The sequence below is a fragment of the Chrysemys picta genome, chromosome 8 (assembly GCF_011386835.1).
Source record: "Chrysemys picta bellii isolate R12L10 chromosome 8, ASM1138683v2, whole genome shotgun sequence".
In the NCBI taxonomy this organism is placed as follows: Eukaryota; Metazoa; Chordata; order Testudines; family Emydidae; genus Chrysemys; species Chrysemys picta.
The window spans coordinates 72,626,083-72,639,792 of record NC_088798.1 but is presented as its reverse complement, the minus strand read 5'-3'; the positions used below and the strand labels follow the sequence as shown (position 1 = coordinate 72,639,792).

Below are 13,710 nucleotides of genomic sequence, written 5' to 3'. Positions count from 1 at the left end.
ATGTAAGGACACACGCTGGTGGCGCGAAGTATTCCGAACCAGTTTTGGAGAAATCTCTGGACCAAGACGAGGAGCAAAGTCTTCACCATCTCACAGTTGCAGGTCAGGTACAGCTCTGATCTAGGTTATTGTTCTAGATGCAAACGACAATCAGCCTGTGTTTAATCAGTCCGTATATAAAACATATGTGATGGAAAACATGCAAGAAGGAACCTTGGTAATTAGACTTTTGGAGACTCACAAAGACGAGGGAGCGAATAGTGTGTTTAAACTACTTCTTCGGGGAAGTATCTGAGGGAATGCATAGGATTTTATACTGTATTTCCACCACGGGAGAAGTAAGAAATATTGGAATATGGATTATGAGGAAGCTCCGCTGTATAAAACAGAGGTAGAAGCTAAGGCAAGTCGCGGGCGAGGAATTATTGCAAAGTAATTATATATGCTATTGAGGAAAATTATGTCACTGCAACGTCTGAAGCGTTCTCTCTCTTTACCTCTGTCTCAGAAGATATTTCAACAGATTCAGTAATCGCTATTTTTAATATAAACAATAAAGATTCAGGGAGAAATGGACTAGAAGGAGAATGCCAGTCACTCCTAAATTGTTGATAGTGGCTTTCATGAAATTCCTAATACGTCTACCTCTCCATTAACTCAGAAACTCTGTTTCTACACTCTGCGCTCCTTCAATTACGAACACTTCTGGAAGATTCGGTTCCAGTGCAGGCTCAATATGGAGGTACCCCATCTCTCAGCAGTAATGTCTCCGTCACTGTTTCTATATTGGGCAATACCGCGGGAACTGTGTACCCTTCCATTTCCACTGTTGGCTCCACCTGATTAGAATTGGCCCCTCTTTTCTCCGAGCCGGGTTACCTGGTCACTAAGGTGGTGGCGGTGGATGCAGACTCCGGGCAGAACGCCTGGCTCTTCTACCAGCTGCTAAAGGCTACAGAGCCGGGGCTCTTCTCTGTGGGACTCCACAGCCGCGAGATCAGGACGGCGCGCTTAAGCAAAGTCTACGGTGGTTTTAGTGAAGGACAAGGGGCAGCCCGCTCTTTCTGCCACGGCCACTGTCACGGTGGCAGTCATAGATTCATAGAGTTTAAGGCTAGACGGGACCATCAGATCACCTAGTCTGAACTCCCATACATAAAATCATAGAATCATAGAAGATTAGGGTTGGAAGAGACCTCAGGAGGTCATCTAGTCCCATCCCCTGCTCAAAGCAGGACCAACACCAACTAAATCATCCAGCCAGTGCTTTGTCAAGCCAGGCCTTAAAAACCTCTAAGGAAGGATATTCCACCACCTCCATAGGTAACCCATTCCAGTGCTTCACTACCCTCCTACCTAAACCTCCCCCACTGCAACTTGAGACCATTACTCCTTGTTCTGTCATCTGGTACCACTGAGAACAGCCAAGCTCCATCCTCTTTGGAACCTCCCTTCAGGTAGTTGAAGGCTGCTATCAAATCCCCCCCATTCTTCTCTTCTGCAGACTAAATAACCCCAGTTCCCTCAGCCTCTCCTCCTAAGTCATGTGCGCCAGCCCCCTCATTCTTTTAGTTGTCCTTCGCTGGACTCTCTCCAATTTGTCCACATCCCTTCTGTAGTGGGGGGGTGGGGCGGGGAGGAGAGACCAAAACTGGAGGCAATACTCCAGGTGTGGCCTCACCACTGCTGAATAGAATGGAATAATCACTTCCCTCGATCTGCTGGCAATGCTCCTACTGATACAGCCCAATATGCCATTGGCCTTCTTGGCAACAAGGGCACAAGGCTGACTCATATCCAGCTTCTCATCCACTGTAATCCCCTGGTCCTTTTCTGCAGAACTGCTGCTTAGCCAGTTGGTCCCCAGCCTGTAGCAGTGCATGGGATTCTTCCTTCCCAAGTGCAAGACTCTGCACTTGTCCTTGTTGAACCTCATCAGATTTCTTTGGGCCCAATCCTCTAATTTGTCTACCTCACCGCCACCCACACCACTCCATACCCACACTCTAAATCCAACTGAAAGTAAACTGAAGCTCACTAGAGACAAGACTATTATGTGCCACAGGCAGAGACTAGGAGGGACTGAGGTGCACCAGTGCCTGAGGCCCTGCAGTGGTGGAGAAATGATTCTGGCAGGAGACCTGAACCCACATGCTGCAGAGGAAGGAAAACAAAAACCAAAAGAAACCAACCACCAAGGTCACTGCCACTCTGACCTGTGGGAGATCAGTTAAACCTCGAGTACATATTTCAGCAAGAACCAGCTAACCAAGGACCTAAGGGTACATCTACACTACAGGGGGGAGTCGATTTAAGATACGCAAATTCAGCTACGTGAATAGCGTAGCTGAATTCGACGTATCGCAGCCGACTTACCCCGTTGTGAGGACGGCGGCAAAATCGACTTCTGCGGCTTTCTGTCGGCGGCGCTTACTACCACCTCCGCTGGTGGAGTAAGAGCGCCGATTCGGGGATCGATTGTCGCGTCCCGATTCAGGCGGGTAGTATAGACCTAGCCTAAGAGAGAGTAAATGCTTGGTGACATCTCAGAGCCCTGGCCCTCCTCCTCTAATGTCCCATCTCCAGCTGTGACCATCTCTGATGCTTTAAAGGAAGGAGAGAGAGAGAGCGCGCAGGCCTGTGTGTGTGTGTGTGGGGGGGGAAAGATCCCTCCCTGACCCCTGCAGTTGGTGGTCTGAAACCCTGAATCGTGAGCTTTTAGGAACATAAGACATAAACAGAAAGTGAGTCCCTCGGATGTTGAGCCCTGTCCACTACCATCACAAGCAATACCATCATACAGCTGCACTTATAAATTTGCTTAGCTCTTAAAACTAATTTAAGTTGTTTACCCTCACTGATAACATCCTCAAAATCCTCCCCGATTTAAGCAGCTTTTCAGCTCCTGCAGACACCTAGTCCAATGTCACCTCCTATTTGGAGATGTGATGGCGTCTGTTTCCTGCTTTTTCTTTATCTTTATAATAGTGCTACTGGTCCTCAGACTCTGCAGGTGGAGGAACTCTCGTCTATTTGACTCCTCCAGTGTAACTTTTAGTGGAGTTCCCGTGTCCCAGTACATGGTATAGAGGGAGTCAGAGCTTTTCTTCACACTAATTACGATCCTGATGAGTGGCGAATTTAAAATGGCTCGGTTTGGTTTGGCCGAAGCAAGTAGCTCAAACGATTCCCTAAAAAAACTCCAAGAAAATGATCAAACGGATTCAAACAAGTCTGAGAAAAGTTTGAAGAAATCTAACGAAGAACATTTAATTAATCGGATTAGTCCCTCGCTTGTGTATATTTTGTGCTAATGACGATTTAGAGTGTATTTTGTTATTTATGTTTACGTATTATATGGAAATTAAATATGAAAATTTTAGACCTATGCACATACATTTACATCTTGTAACATTAGTAATTTTAAATGTTTTGTGATTAGCCAATGTTTTCTTTCTACTTTCAGATGAGTTTGGGTTTATTTCTGTACATCATGCAATCTAGTTTTAAGCAATTGAGGTTAATTAAAAAGTGTATTTATTGATTAACAAACTCTTCGTTTGACCTTTTTTTAATTTCTTGGTGACACCTCTCCCATTATCTAATTTATTCAAATTAATTTATTAATCTGTAGGCACATTTTAAGAAGTGAAATACTTCTACTACTTCAAAATGTTACTGTCAAACATTGTGAAGTATGATAAATGACAGTATTTAAAGAATAATAATGCCAAATATAATGCTGAAGTGCATTTGTAAGATCTATATTCAAAAGACGGTAATGGAAGTAATGCTTTTACAAATGTATGTAATTATAACGAAGCATCTTTTCCATTCTAAAACACAAGAGTGTTTCCACTGTATTGAAAAATCTGTATTCCCTCAAAATATGGGCTCATATGTGAAATGACATTACAGAGACAAATTCATTCACCGAGGCAATTTATTTTAGCTCAAGAGTTCTAAGAGATTAATTAAATTGTCATTGGTATGGCCTAGTAAATAGAGCACTGGACTTGTACTGGGGTTTACTCTCAGCTCTGCCCCGGGCCAGCTGGGTGACCTTGGGCAAATAACTTCATCTCTGTGTGCCTCAATATCCTCTTCTGTTAAGTGGGAATAATTATACTAAACCCATCTGTAAAGTGCTCTGAAATCTACTTATTATATATATTATATATGTATATTATGTATATTTTAATATTGTGTCTGTTGTTGTTTTTTTGATGTGTAGTATCCCAACAATCTCATGCTTCAAAATATGTCCACATTAGTCTATGTAATTTATGGAAGAAATCCTCTTTTCTTATTTCTGGCTATTAATATGTGAACTTCTGTACGCATTCTATTGTTGGAAGGGTTTTTAACACAAAATTCAATTTAAGGGATTTATACTTCACATTTTAATAGATATCATGTAGATGGTAATTTTATTAAGAAGTGACATATATGTCAGCAAAAGGCATTATGTATATCATATTTCATTATACACGTTCCCCTCTCACACTGAGATTTGATGTCTTTCTAAAAGATATATCCTGATTCAGTCATAATCAGACTGCAGAGTGTTCCATTATATTGTAGAGAATTATATATATATATATATGCATAACAGTTCATATAGCATAATATAATAATACGTTTAATTACATATCTAGCGCTTTAAAATGACTGAACAATTGAAATGTCAGTATTAAAAAACAAAACAAACCGTTCACAATGGAGTATTCTGCAGTCATTGATATAGACTCTGAGTGTCGCTGTTCGCTAACGATGCACAGACGGTCTAATACGAGATCGAGCAAACCCATTTAACAGCAAACAAAGACAGAGAAGCCGCAGAATTCAAGGTCTGAATAGAAACAGAGGACCTTGTTATTGAATCTAGCCTTTACATAGGATGCCGTAATGAAGATTTGGTCCGAGACAACAGCATACAAATTCCTGATTCCTAATCACTGCAGACATCGGTAAGAGAACTGGAAGGCAGCCCTTCATCCTCTTTGAAATGGCGGACACACAGAGCAGACAGGATTGCAAAAGGCGGGTCTTGTGTTGCTGTATCTTGGTCACCGTTTGGGAGACAGTTTCGGGACAGATTCGCTATTCGATTCCTGAGGAAATGGAGATAGGAGCCTTCGTAGGGAACATCGTAAAGGACCTGGGACTGGATCTAAAGGAGCTCTCAGACCGCGGAGTCAGCCTTGTTGCCAGAGGTAGGACACAATATTTTGGTTTGAATTTGAAAAACGGCCATTTATTTGTCAACGAAAGGATGGACAGAGAGCAGATCTGTGGTCATATTGAAAAATGTGTGTTAAATGTTGAGGTTCTTGCGGAAAATCCAGTGAAGCTTTACAGAGGGGAAGTGGAAATAAAGGATATAAATGATAACTCACCCAGTTTCCCAGAAAATGAAAGCGTGTTAGAAATCAGTGAGAATACTGTAAGAGGTACACGTTTCCCATTAGAAAAAGCTCATGACCCTGATGTAGGACTGAATTCTGTACAAAATTACAAATGTAGCCAAGACAGCTATTTTATCCTGAATGTAGAAACCGGAGATGACGGTGTAAAATACCCGGAATTAATATTGGAGACATCTTTGGATCGAGAACATCAAGCAGTTCATAATTTGATCCTCACCGCCACTGACGGTGGGGATCCTGTAAAATCAGGATCATCAATAATCCGTATTATAGTGCTGGATGGAAACGACAATGCCCCAGAATTTACGCAATCGGTGTATAAAGTGAGTGTAAAGGAAGACATTCCTGTGGGGAGTGTGGTGCTCAGGGTAACAGCCTCGGACAGGGATGAAGGCATAAACGCACAGATCAAATATTCGTTTCTCAAAATCTCAGAAAGGTTTGACAAAAAATTTAAATTGGATTCTGAAACTGGGGACATCCAAGTAACAGCAAAGCTTGATTTTGAAGAGTTAGCATTTTATGAACTCGACATACAAGCGAGGGACGAAGGCGGGCTATCAGCCCACTGCAAAGTTCTGATAGAGATTGCTGACATTAATAATCATATCCCTGGGATCACCGTCACATCTCCTTTCAGCCCCATTGCCGAAGATTCCCTCTTAGGTGCAGTAATTGCTATTCTTAATGTGCATGATCGAGATTCTGGGGAGAATGGTGAGGTCACGTGTACTATAATTCCAGAAAGCCTCCCATTCAAACTAGAGAGGTCATTTGATAATTTTTACACTGTGGTGACTGATAGAACTTTGGACAGGGAGCAAGTCTCCGAATACAATATCACTGTTATAGCCACAGACCGAGGGATTCCTCCTCTCAGCTCAAACAAAACTGTCTTTATAGAAGTTTTGGATAAAAATGACAACCGGCCTGTCTTCGATCAAAAATATTACACGGCTTATATCCCAGAAAATAGCACCCCAGGTGTTTCTGTATTTCATATGAAGGCAAATGATGTGGACTGGAAGGAGAACGCCAGAGTCACTTACTCCATTATTGAAGGAGACAGAAGCGAAGTTCCTTTGTCCTCCTACATCTCCATTAACTCCGAGACTGGGGCTCTCTACGCTCTACGCTCCTTCGATTACGAACAGTTCCGGGAGATTCGATTCCAAGTGCAGGCTCAGGATGGGGGTTCCCCACCTCTCAGCAGTAATGTCTCCGTCACTCTCTTTATACTGGATCAGAATGACAATACCCCGCAAATCTTACACCCCTCCTTTCCCACCGATGGCTCCACGGGACTGGAGTTGGCCCCTCGCTCCTCCGAGCCGGGTTACCTGGTCACTAAGGTGGTGGCGGTGGATGCAGACTCCGGGCAGAACGCCTGGCTCTCCTACCAGCTGCTGAAGGCTACAGAGCCGGGGCTCTTCTCTGTGGGACTCCACAGCGGAGAGATCAGGACAGCGCGCTACTTTGTAGACAAAGATGCGCTCAAGCAAAGTCTGGTGGTTTTAGTGAAGGACAACGGGCAGCCCTCTCTCTCTACCACGGCCACTGTCACGGTGGTGGTGGCTGACAGCATCCCCGACATCCTCTCCGATTTAAGCAGCCTCTCAACGCCTGCAGACCCCCAGTCCAACCTCACCTTGTATTTGGTGATCGCTGTGGCTTCCGTTTCCTGCTTGTTCTTTACCTTTATCATAGTGTTACTGGCCCTGAGGCTCCGCCGGTGGAGAAACTCGCAACTGTTTGACTCCTCGAGTGTGACTTTCAGTGGAGTTCCCGTCTCGCAGTTTGTGGGGATCGATGGAGTCAGAGCTTTTCTTCACACTTCTGCTCAGGAGGCTGTCCTATCTAAGGACTGTGGATTCTTCTTTCAAGAGGGAAGTGCTTCAAACACTCTTACGGGTATTAATCCTGCTGTTAACAAGGAGATTGAATCGTTTGATGAAGAAACAAGTACCAGAAATGCTCTCGACATCTTCTTGGAGGTGAGTGTACTCGGCTGAATTCGATATTTCTTTGATCTCTGAGTAAAACACTTCAATTGATATATTTCCATTATTTCTTGTAGTATTTTTGTCTAATCGTATTTGTAATGATATTTTAAAAGGAAGAAAGAGCGTTTTATTGAGTACACATGTTAAAAATAAGTTTATGAAAACAAAGATGTCAAATCAAATTCTGTTTACAGAAAAATGTGGCTTAATATTTAAAAATGGAGGAGGGTTGGATTGATTGACTCTCAGAGAAAAAATGATAAAACAATTAGTGGCCATTTCTTCCATTTGACATATTTTCTGTTAAGGAGTTCAGAATTTCCATTCTTAATTTCTCCACAAATACCTCACATACACATTCTTTGATTTCTATATTATTATATCCTAGCTGTGTTGTTAAACGGCCAATCACAGTAGCCTTATCACTAAATTAGTCCATATCAAAAATTTAAGAAATTGGTGCCTTAAATTGGGATTCTATATCTGTAGGAAATGCCTAAGCTCGTGCCCATTTATTGTTTAGAATCAGGTTACTTGTGAAGATACCTAAATTTGGATGTAAGAGACAAACTGTGGGCACCCATTTTTAAAATCCTTGCCAACGACAATTAAACAGCATCTAGGGATTTCTTTCCTCATAGGTTCTTCATCTAGAGCTTAAATCCTAAACCTGTTCCTGATAAGCAGTTTCTAATCGGAAGGAAGACCTATGAAGAGTTTAAGGAGCTCTCTAAGTCTTTACTTTGATCATGAAAAATCGTCAGTGATCGGTGCAGAAGATATCTTCTTTTCAAAAATGAAATGTACATGAATAGTTTACACTGAGAGCCCTCAATAAAATAAATGGCCCTTATTACCATTACAATCTGTAACGAAAATGTTATTCTAGTATATTATAAATCTAATTTACATTGACCATTGCTAGAGGTTTGCAATCGTAAACGCTTATTCCCCAAATAGCCTAGATATAATACGTACCCCACATCTAATGTCATTTTAGCAAGTCACATTTTGAAAGCAGACTGCCTTATAAATATGATGGCATTATTCCCTATTTGATGTCTGGCTAGCCTAGAATAAAAATCTTTTATGAGATTACTAATTTAGTTGATAAAAGTAACTGTGTTGACCTAGTATATTTACATTAATACCAGGCATTTAACTTAATACCACTTGATATTCATATTGAAATCTAATACTATAAAATAAATAAGTTACATATTAACTTGAGTAAAACTATTTCAGACATGAAAATCTTTTTGCTATGTCAAGATAATCAAATGATGGTGTTTCTAACGAGGCTCAGCAAAGTTGGAGTCAAAGCCCAACTTTATTCAGTATTATTATCTATGATCTGGAAGAAACTATAATCATTAACATTTGCAGATGCCATAAATATCGATGGGGTAGTTAATAACAGAGATCCAGTCAACGATACAGAGAGGTCTGTAGTCTGGGAGCAGTCAAAACATACATTTTAATATAGTCAAATACAAGGTCATGCATTTAGGAGCCATACATTCAGGATGGGAGGCTGTACCTGGGAAAGGATATAGGGGCTGTAGTAGATAATTCACTGAGTATGAACTCCCAGTGCAGTGCTACGGCTTTATTCTTTCAACCTGATTCTTTGGTGTATTAAAGGGCGATATGAAGTAGGAGTAATGGAGTCACAGAGCCACCAGTTTGAATGACAGAAGGGACCACTAGATCATCTAGTCTGATCTCCTGTATATCACAGGCCTCCAACACCCTCCAGCACCAGCACACTAAACCCAACAAACAAAGTGAAACCAAAGTATTACAGCACACAGGAAACTAGTCTATTATGTACCACAGGCAGAGTACAGGAGGGACTGAGATGCACTGTACTCAGGCTCCCTGCAATGGCAGGGAAATGATTAAGTGAGAAATACCCAGATAATCCTGGCAAGTGACCAGCACCCACACACTTGCAAAGTAAGGCAAAAAACCTCCAAGGTCATTGCCTATCTGATCTGGGGGATAATTTCTTCCTGAGGCCACATATGACATCAGAGAATCATAGAATTGTAGGACTGGAAGGGACTTTGAAAGGTCATCTAGACCAGTCCCCTGCACTCATGGCAAGATTAAATATTATCTAGAGTATCCCTGACAGGTGTTTGTCTAACCTACTCTTAAAAATCTCCAGTGATGGAGATTCCATAACCTCCCTAGGCAATTTATTTCAGTGCTTAACCACACTGACAGTTAGGAAGTTTATCCTAATGTCCAATCTAAACTGCCCTTGCTGCAATTTAAGCCCATTGCTTCTTGTCCTATCCTCAGATGTTAAGGAGAAATAATTTTCTCCCTCCTCCTTGCAACAGCCTTTTATGTACTTGGAAACTGGTGTCATGTCCCTTCCCAGTCTTCTCTTCTCCAGACTAAACAAACCCAATTTTTTCAATCTTCCCTCATAAGTCATGTTTCCTAGACCTTTAATCATGTTTGTTGCTCTTCTCTGGATGTTCTTCAATTTGTCCACATCTTTCCTGAAATGTGGCACCCAGAACTGGACACAATACTCCAGTTGAGGTCTAATCAGCACACAGTAGATTGGAAGAATTACTTCTTGTGTTTTCCTTACAGCACTCCTGCTAATACATTCCAGAATGATGTTTGCTTTTTTTGCAACAGTGTTGCACTGTTGACTCATATTTAGCTTCCTATCCACTATGACCCCCAGTACTCTTCTGCAGTACTCTTTCCTAGGCACTTATTTCCCATTTTGTATGTGCAAAATATTATGTGCAAAATTCAGTTAGACACTGAACATATGAGCAAGAACCAGCCAGCCAAGCACCTGAGAGAGGGAATGCTTGGTTCCTACTCAGAGTCCTGGCCCTCCCCACCCAATGTACCATCTCCAGCCATGGCTATCCCTCACTTCATCAAAGGAAGGAGGTTAAAAAAAACCTTCCAGAATACCTAGGTGGGGAATCTCTTTCTGTCTCCCTGCTAGTGACTGGCTGAAAGACTGAAGCATGAGCTTTAGGAACATAAGCCATAAACTGGAAATGAGCCCCAGGGCTGTTAAGCCCTGACATCTAACTCGCCCCCCTCCATCACAAGCAAACCCATCAGACAATTGCACTCATTAATTTGTCCAGCTCTGTCTCTTAAAACTAATTAAATTATTTGCCCCCAAAACTCCTATAAGGAGACTGTTCTAGAACCTCTCCCCTCTCATGGTTGGAAACCTTCTTCCAGTTTCCAGCCTGAATTTGTTCATGGCCAGTTTTTATCCATTTGTTCCTGTGCCAACGGTGCTTTAGCTTCATAAGAGCATAAGAACGGCCATACTGGGTCAGACCAATGTTCCATCTAGCCCAGTGTCCTGTCTTCCGACAGTGGCCAATGCCAGGTGCCCTGAGGGAACGAGCAGAACAGGTAATCATCAAGTGATCCATTCCCTGTCACCCATTCTAAAGCTCTCTAACTTTACTGTCATTTCCCCAGAAGCCATGTTTTTATAGAGAGCAATCATATCCCCTCTCAGACTTATTTTGCTAGACTAAACTAGGCAGGAGCTTCCAGACTCCTCTCGTAAGTCCCTCCCCCTTTCCCATAAACATCCTAGTAGCTCTTCTCTACACTTGTTCCAGTTTAAATTCAGCTTTCTTGAACCTGGGTGATCAGAATTGTACATGGTATTTTATAGGAGGTCTTTCCAGTGCCTTGTACAAAGGATAATACTTCTCTACCTAGGGGTAGACAAGAAGATGAATATGAATCAACAGTGTGCCCTTGTTGCTAAGAAGGCTAATGACATTTGGGCTGTATAAGTAGGGGCATTGCCAGCAGATCAGGGGACATGATCATTCCCCTCTATTTGGCATTGGTGAGGCCTCATCTCGAGTACTGTGTCCAGTTTTGGGCCCCACACTACAAGAAGGATGTGGAAAAATTGGAAAGAGTCCAGCGGAGGGCAACAAAAATGATTAGGGGCCTGGAGAGGAGAGGCTGAGGGAACTGGGATTGTTTAGTCTGCAGAAGAGAAGAATGCCGGGGGATTTGATAGCTGCATTCAACTACCTGGATGGATCTAGACTGTTCTCAGTGGTACCAGATGACAGAACAAGGAGTAAGGGTCTCAAGTTGCAGTGGGGGAGGTTTAGGTTGGATATTAAGGGAAAAAAATTCATTAGGAGGGTGGTGAAGCCCTGGAATGGGTTACCTAGGGAAGTGGTGGAATCGCCTTCCTTAGAGGTTTTTAAGGTTAGGCTTGACAAAGCCCTGGCTGGGATGATTTAGTTGGGGATTGGTCCTGCTTTAAGCAGGGGATTGGACTAGATGACCTCCTGAGGTCCCTTCCAACCCTGATATTCTATGATTCCATATTAGCTCTGTATATGGCACTGGTGATATCAGTCATGGAATGGCGAGTCTAGTTTTGTGTAAACAAATTAAAATAGATGTTGAAGAAACTCTGGAGTGCTTCAGGAAAGACCTACAAGAGTTTCCTGAACTAGAAAACATGAGAGACTTAAGGAGCTGTGTCTATTTATGTCATGGAAGATAAGGTTAGTAAGCAACTTGGTCAAGGTCTTTAAGTACCTACATAGGGAGAAGATATATAATACTAGATGGTTCTTTTAGCTAGCAGACAAATTCTTAACAAGATCCAGTGCCTGGAAGTTGAAGTTAGACGCATTCAAACTGGAAATAAGGTGCACATTTTAAATAGTGAGTGTAATTTATTATTAGAACAGTTTACCAAAGAAAGTGATAGATTATCCATCATTTGGCATCTTTAAATAGAAATAGGATATTTTTCTAAAATATTTTCTCTAGTTCAACCACAAATTGTTGAGTGTTGTCCAGGGATTAATGGTTGAAATTCTGGAGGTCAGAGTATGTGACCCTTTGATCTTATAGTCTATGAATTTATGAAAATGTCTAACTACGGAAGAATATGCATGGATCCTTTAGTTAGAATCTATGTTCCTTGTCCTCATGGCTGTACGTTTGTGTTTCTGTTTGCTTTGTTTTTGTTCAGATAGTAATTCCTCAGAATTTTAGAATGCCTGCTGATTTTTTAAACGATCCAACACAATTAGATATTTTAAAAGTCTTAAATAGCATATGTTATTGAAATTGTTCAGCCAAAACAGTATGAGCGCTGTGAGCAAATGCTTTTCCTGCATCCCTTTGAAAAAGTATTGGCAATTTTTTCCCAGATCATTTTTAGCAATTGTCTACATCTGGAGAGAAAGAAAGAAAGAAAGAAAGAAAGAAAGAAAGAAAGAAAGAAAGAAAGAAAGAAAGAAAGAAAGAAAGAAGCCTGTTCCACATTTGCCAGCTCTTTGTGTGCTTTATTTATTTATTTATAAGATAGCTTTATCTCTCCATAATATTTTGGTATGCTAAGGCCTACTCTGGCCTTTTCTTATATTCATAATTTTATATTCAAAACTTACATTTTTTTCATACTCAAGAGTTTTCATCTTGAATTTTTTCACTTGTCCGGTGTGTACTTTGGGAGTAGAGGCATCGGAAGGCTCCACGTTCATTTTTCTACATTAGTGAAACAAAAAATGCGACATTAAAACTCTGAATGTGACAAAAGACCAGTGTGATAAATCTCATAGTTAAAGTGAAGTGTCACTCACAGATTAAACCCATTTATAATTTTGTTTCAGAACATGTTGTAAATTAATTAGAGAGGAATACGACAATGCAAAAATAATAACGTTATCCAACAACGTTCCGGAAGGAATCAACCGTTTCAAGTTTATTGTTGATTTTCATTAAAATTCATTTTCCGTCTCTTTTATATCTGGTAATAATCATCTCAGTTATTAAAAATACGAGGAAGCTTCTATTTTTCTCGGTGCACTGAGTGACCACTGTGTCTCGGGTGCTCCTTGGGTTTTCTTGCGTTCGCTGTGATATTTTCCAATTTTTTCAGATAACTTTTGTCCAATCTGAAAGCTTCCTCAGCTCCTTCTCTCGGAAAATATGAAAGTCCTCATCCCTTGTCTGAAGAAGTGAAGTATTTTAAGGATGAATCTAGAACTTGATATGGATTTTATATTACGAAGGCAGAACACATTTTGTTAAAAACTAAATATAAGCCAGTATACTGCGGCTTATGATTGAAAATATGAGAGTCGCTGTTTACCAGTGTGGATCAGAAGTTCTGGAACAGAATCGGCAGATTTCCTTGGCAATTTACGTAGCACAAAACACAAAACAATTGCTCTGAATGACTTGGGTATAAAAGAGATCTCTTGCGCTGGCAATTTATGGCC

General features: G+C 41.3%; 1 protein-coding gene across 6 annotated transcripts in view; it reads left to right on the top strand.

Annotated features, from left to right (window-relative positions):
- The window catches only part of LOC101938858 (protocadherin gamma-C5-like), a 415,891-nt gene that overhangs the window by 74,183 nt on the left and 327,998 nt on the right, over positions 1-13,710 (top strand). Inside the window, exon 1 of one of the 6 annotated variants that reach the window (XM_065555794.1) lies at positions 1,740-7,423. The exons of the other annotated variants lie outside the window; for them this stretch is intronic. Coding sequence (XP_065411866.1) covers positions 5,009-7,423 — 2,415 coding nt within the window. The 5' untranslated portion in view covers positions 1,740-5,008. Of the gene's footprint in view, positions 1-1,739; positions 7,424-13,710 lie in introns of those variants that run through there. 6 annotated transcript variants of the gene reach the window in all.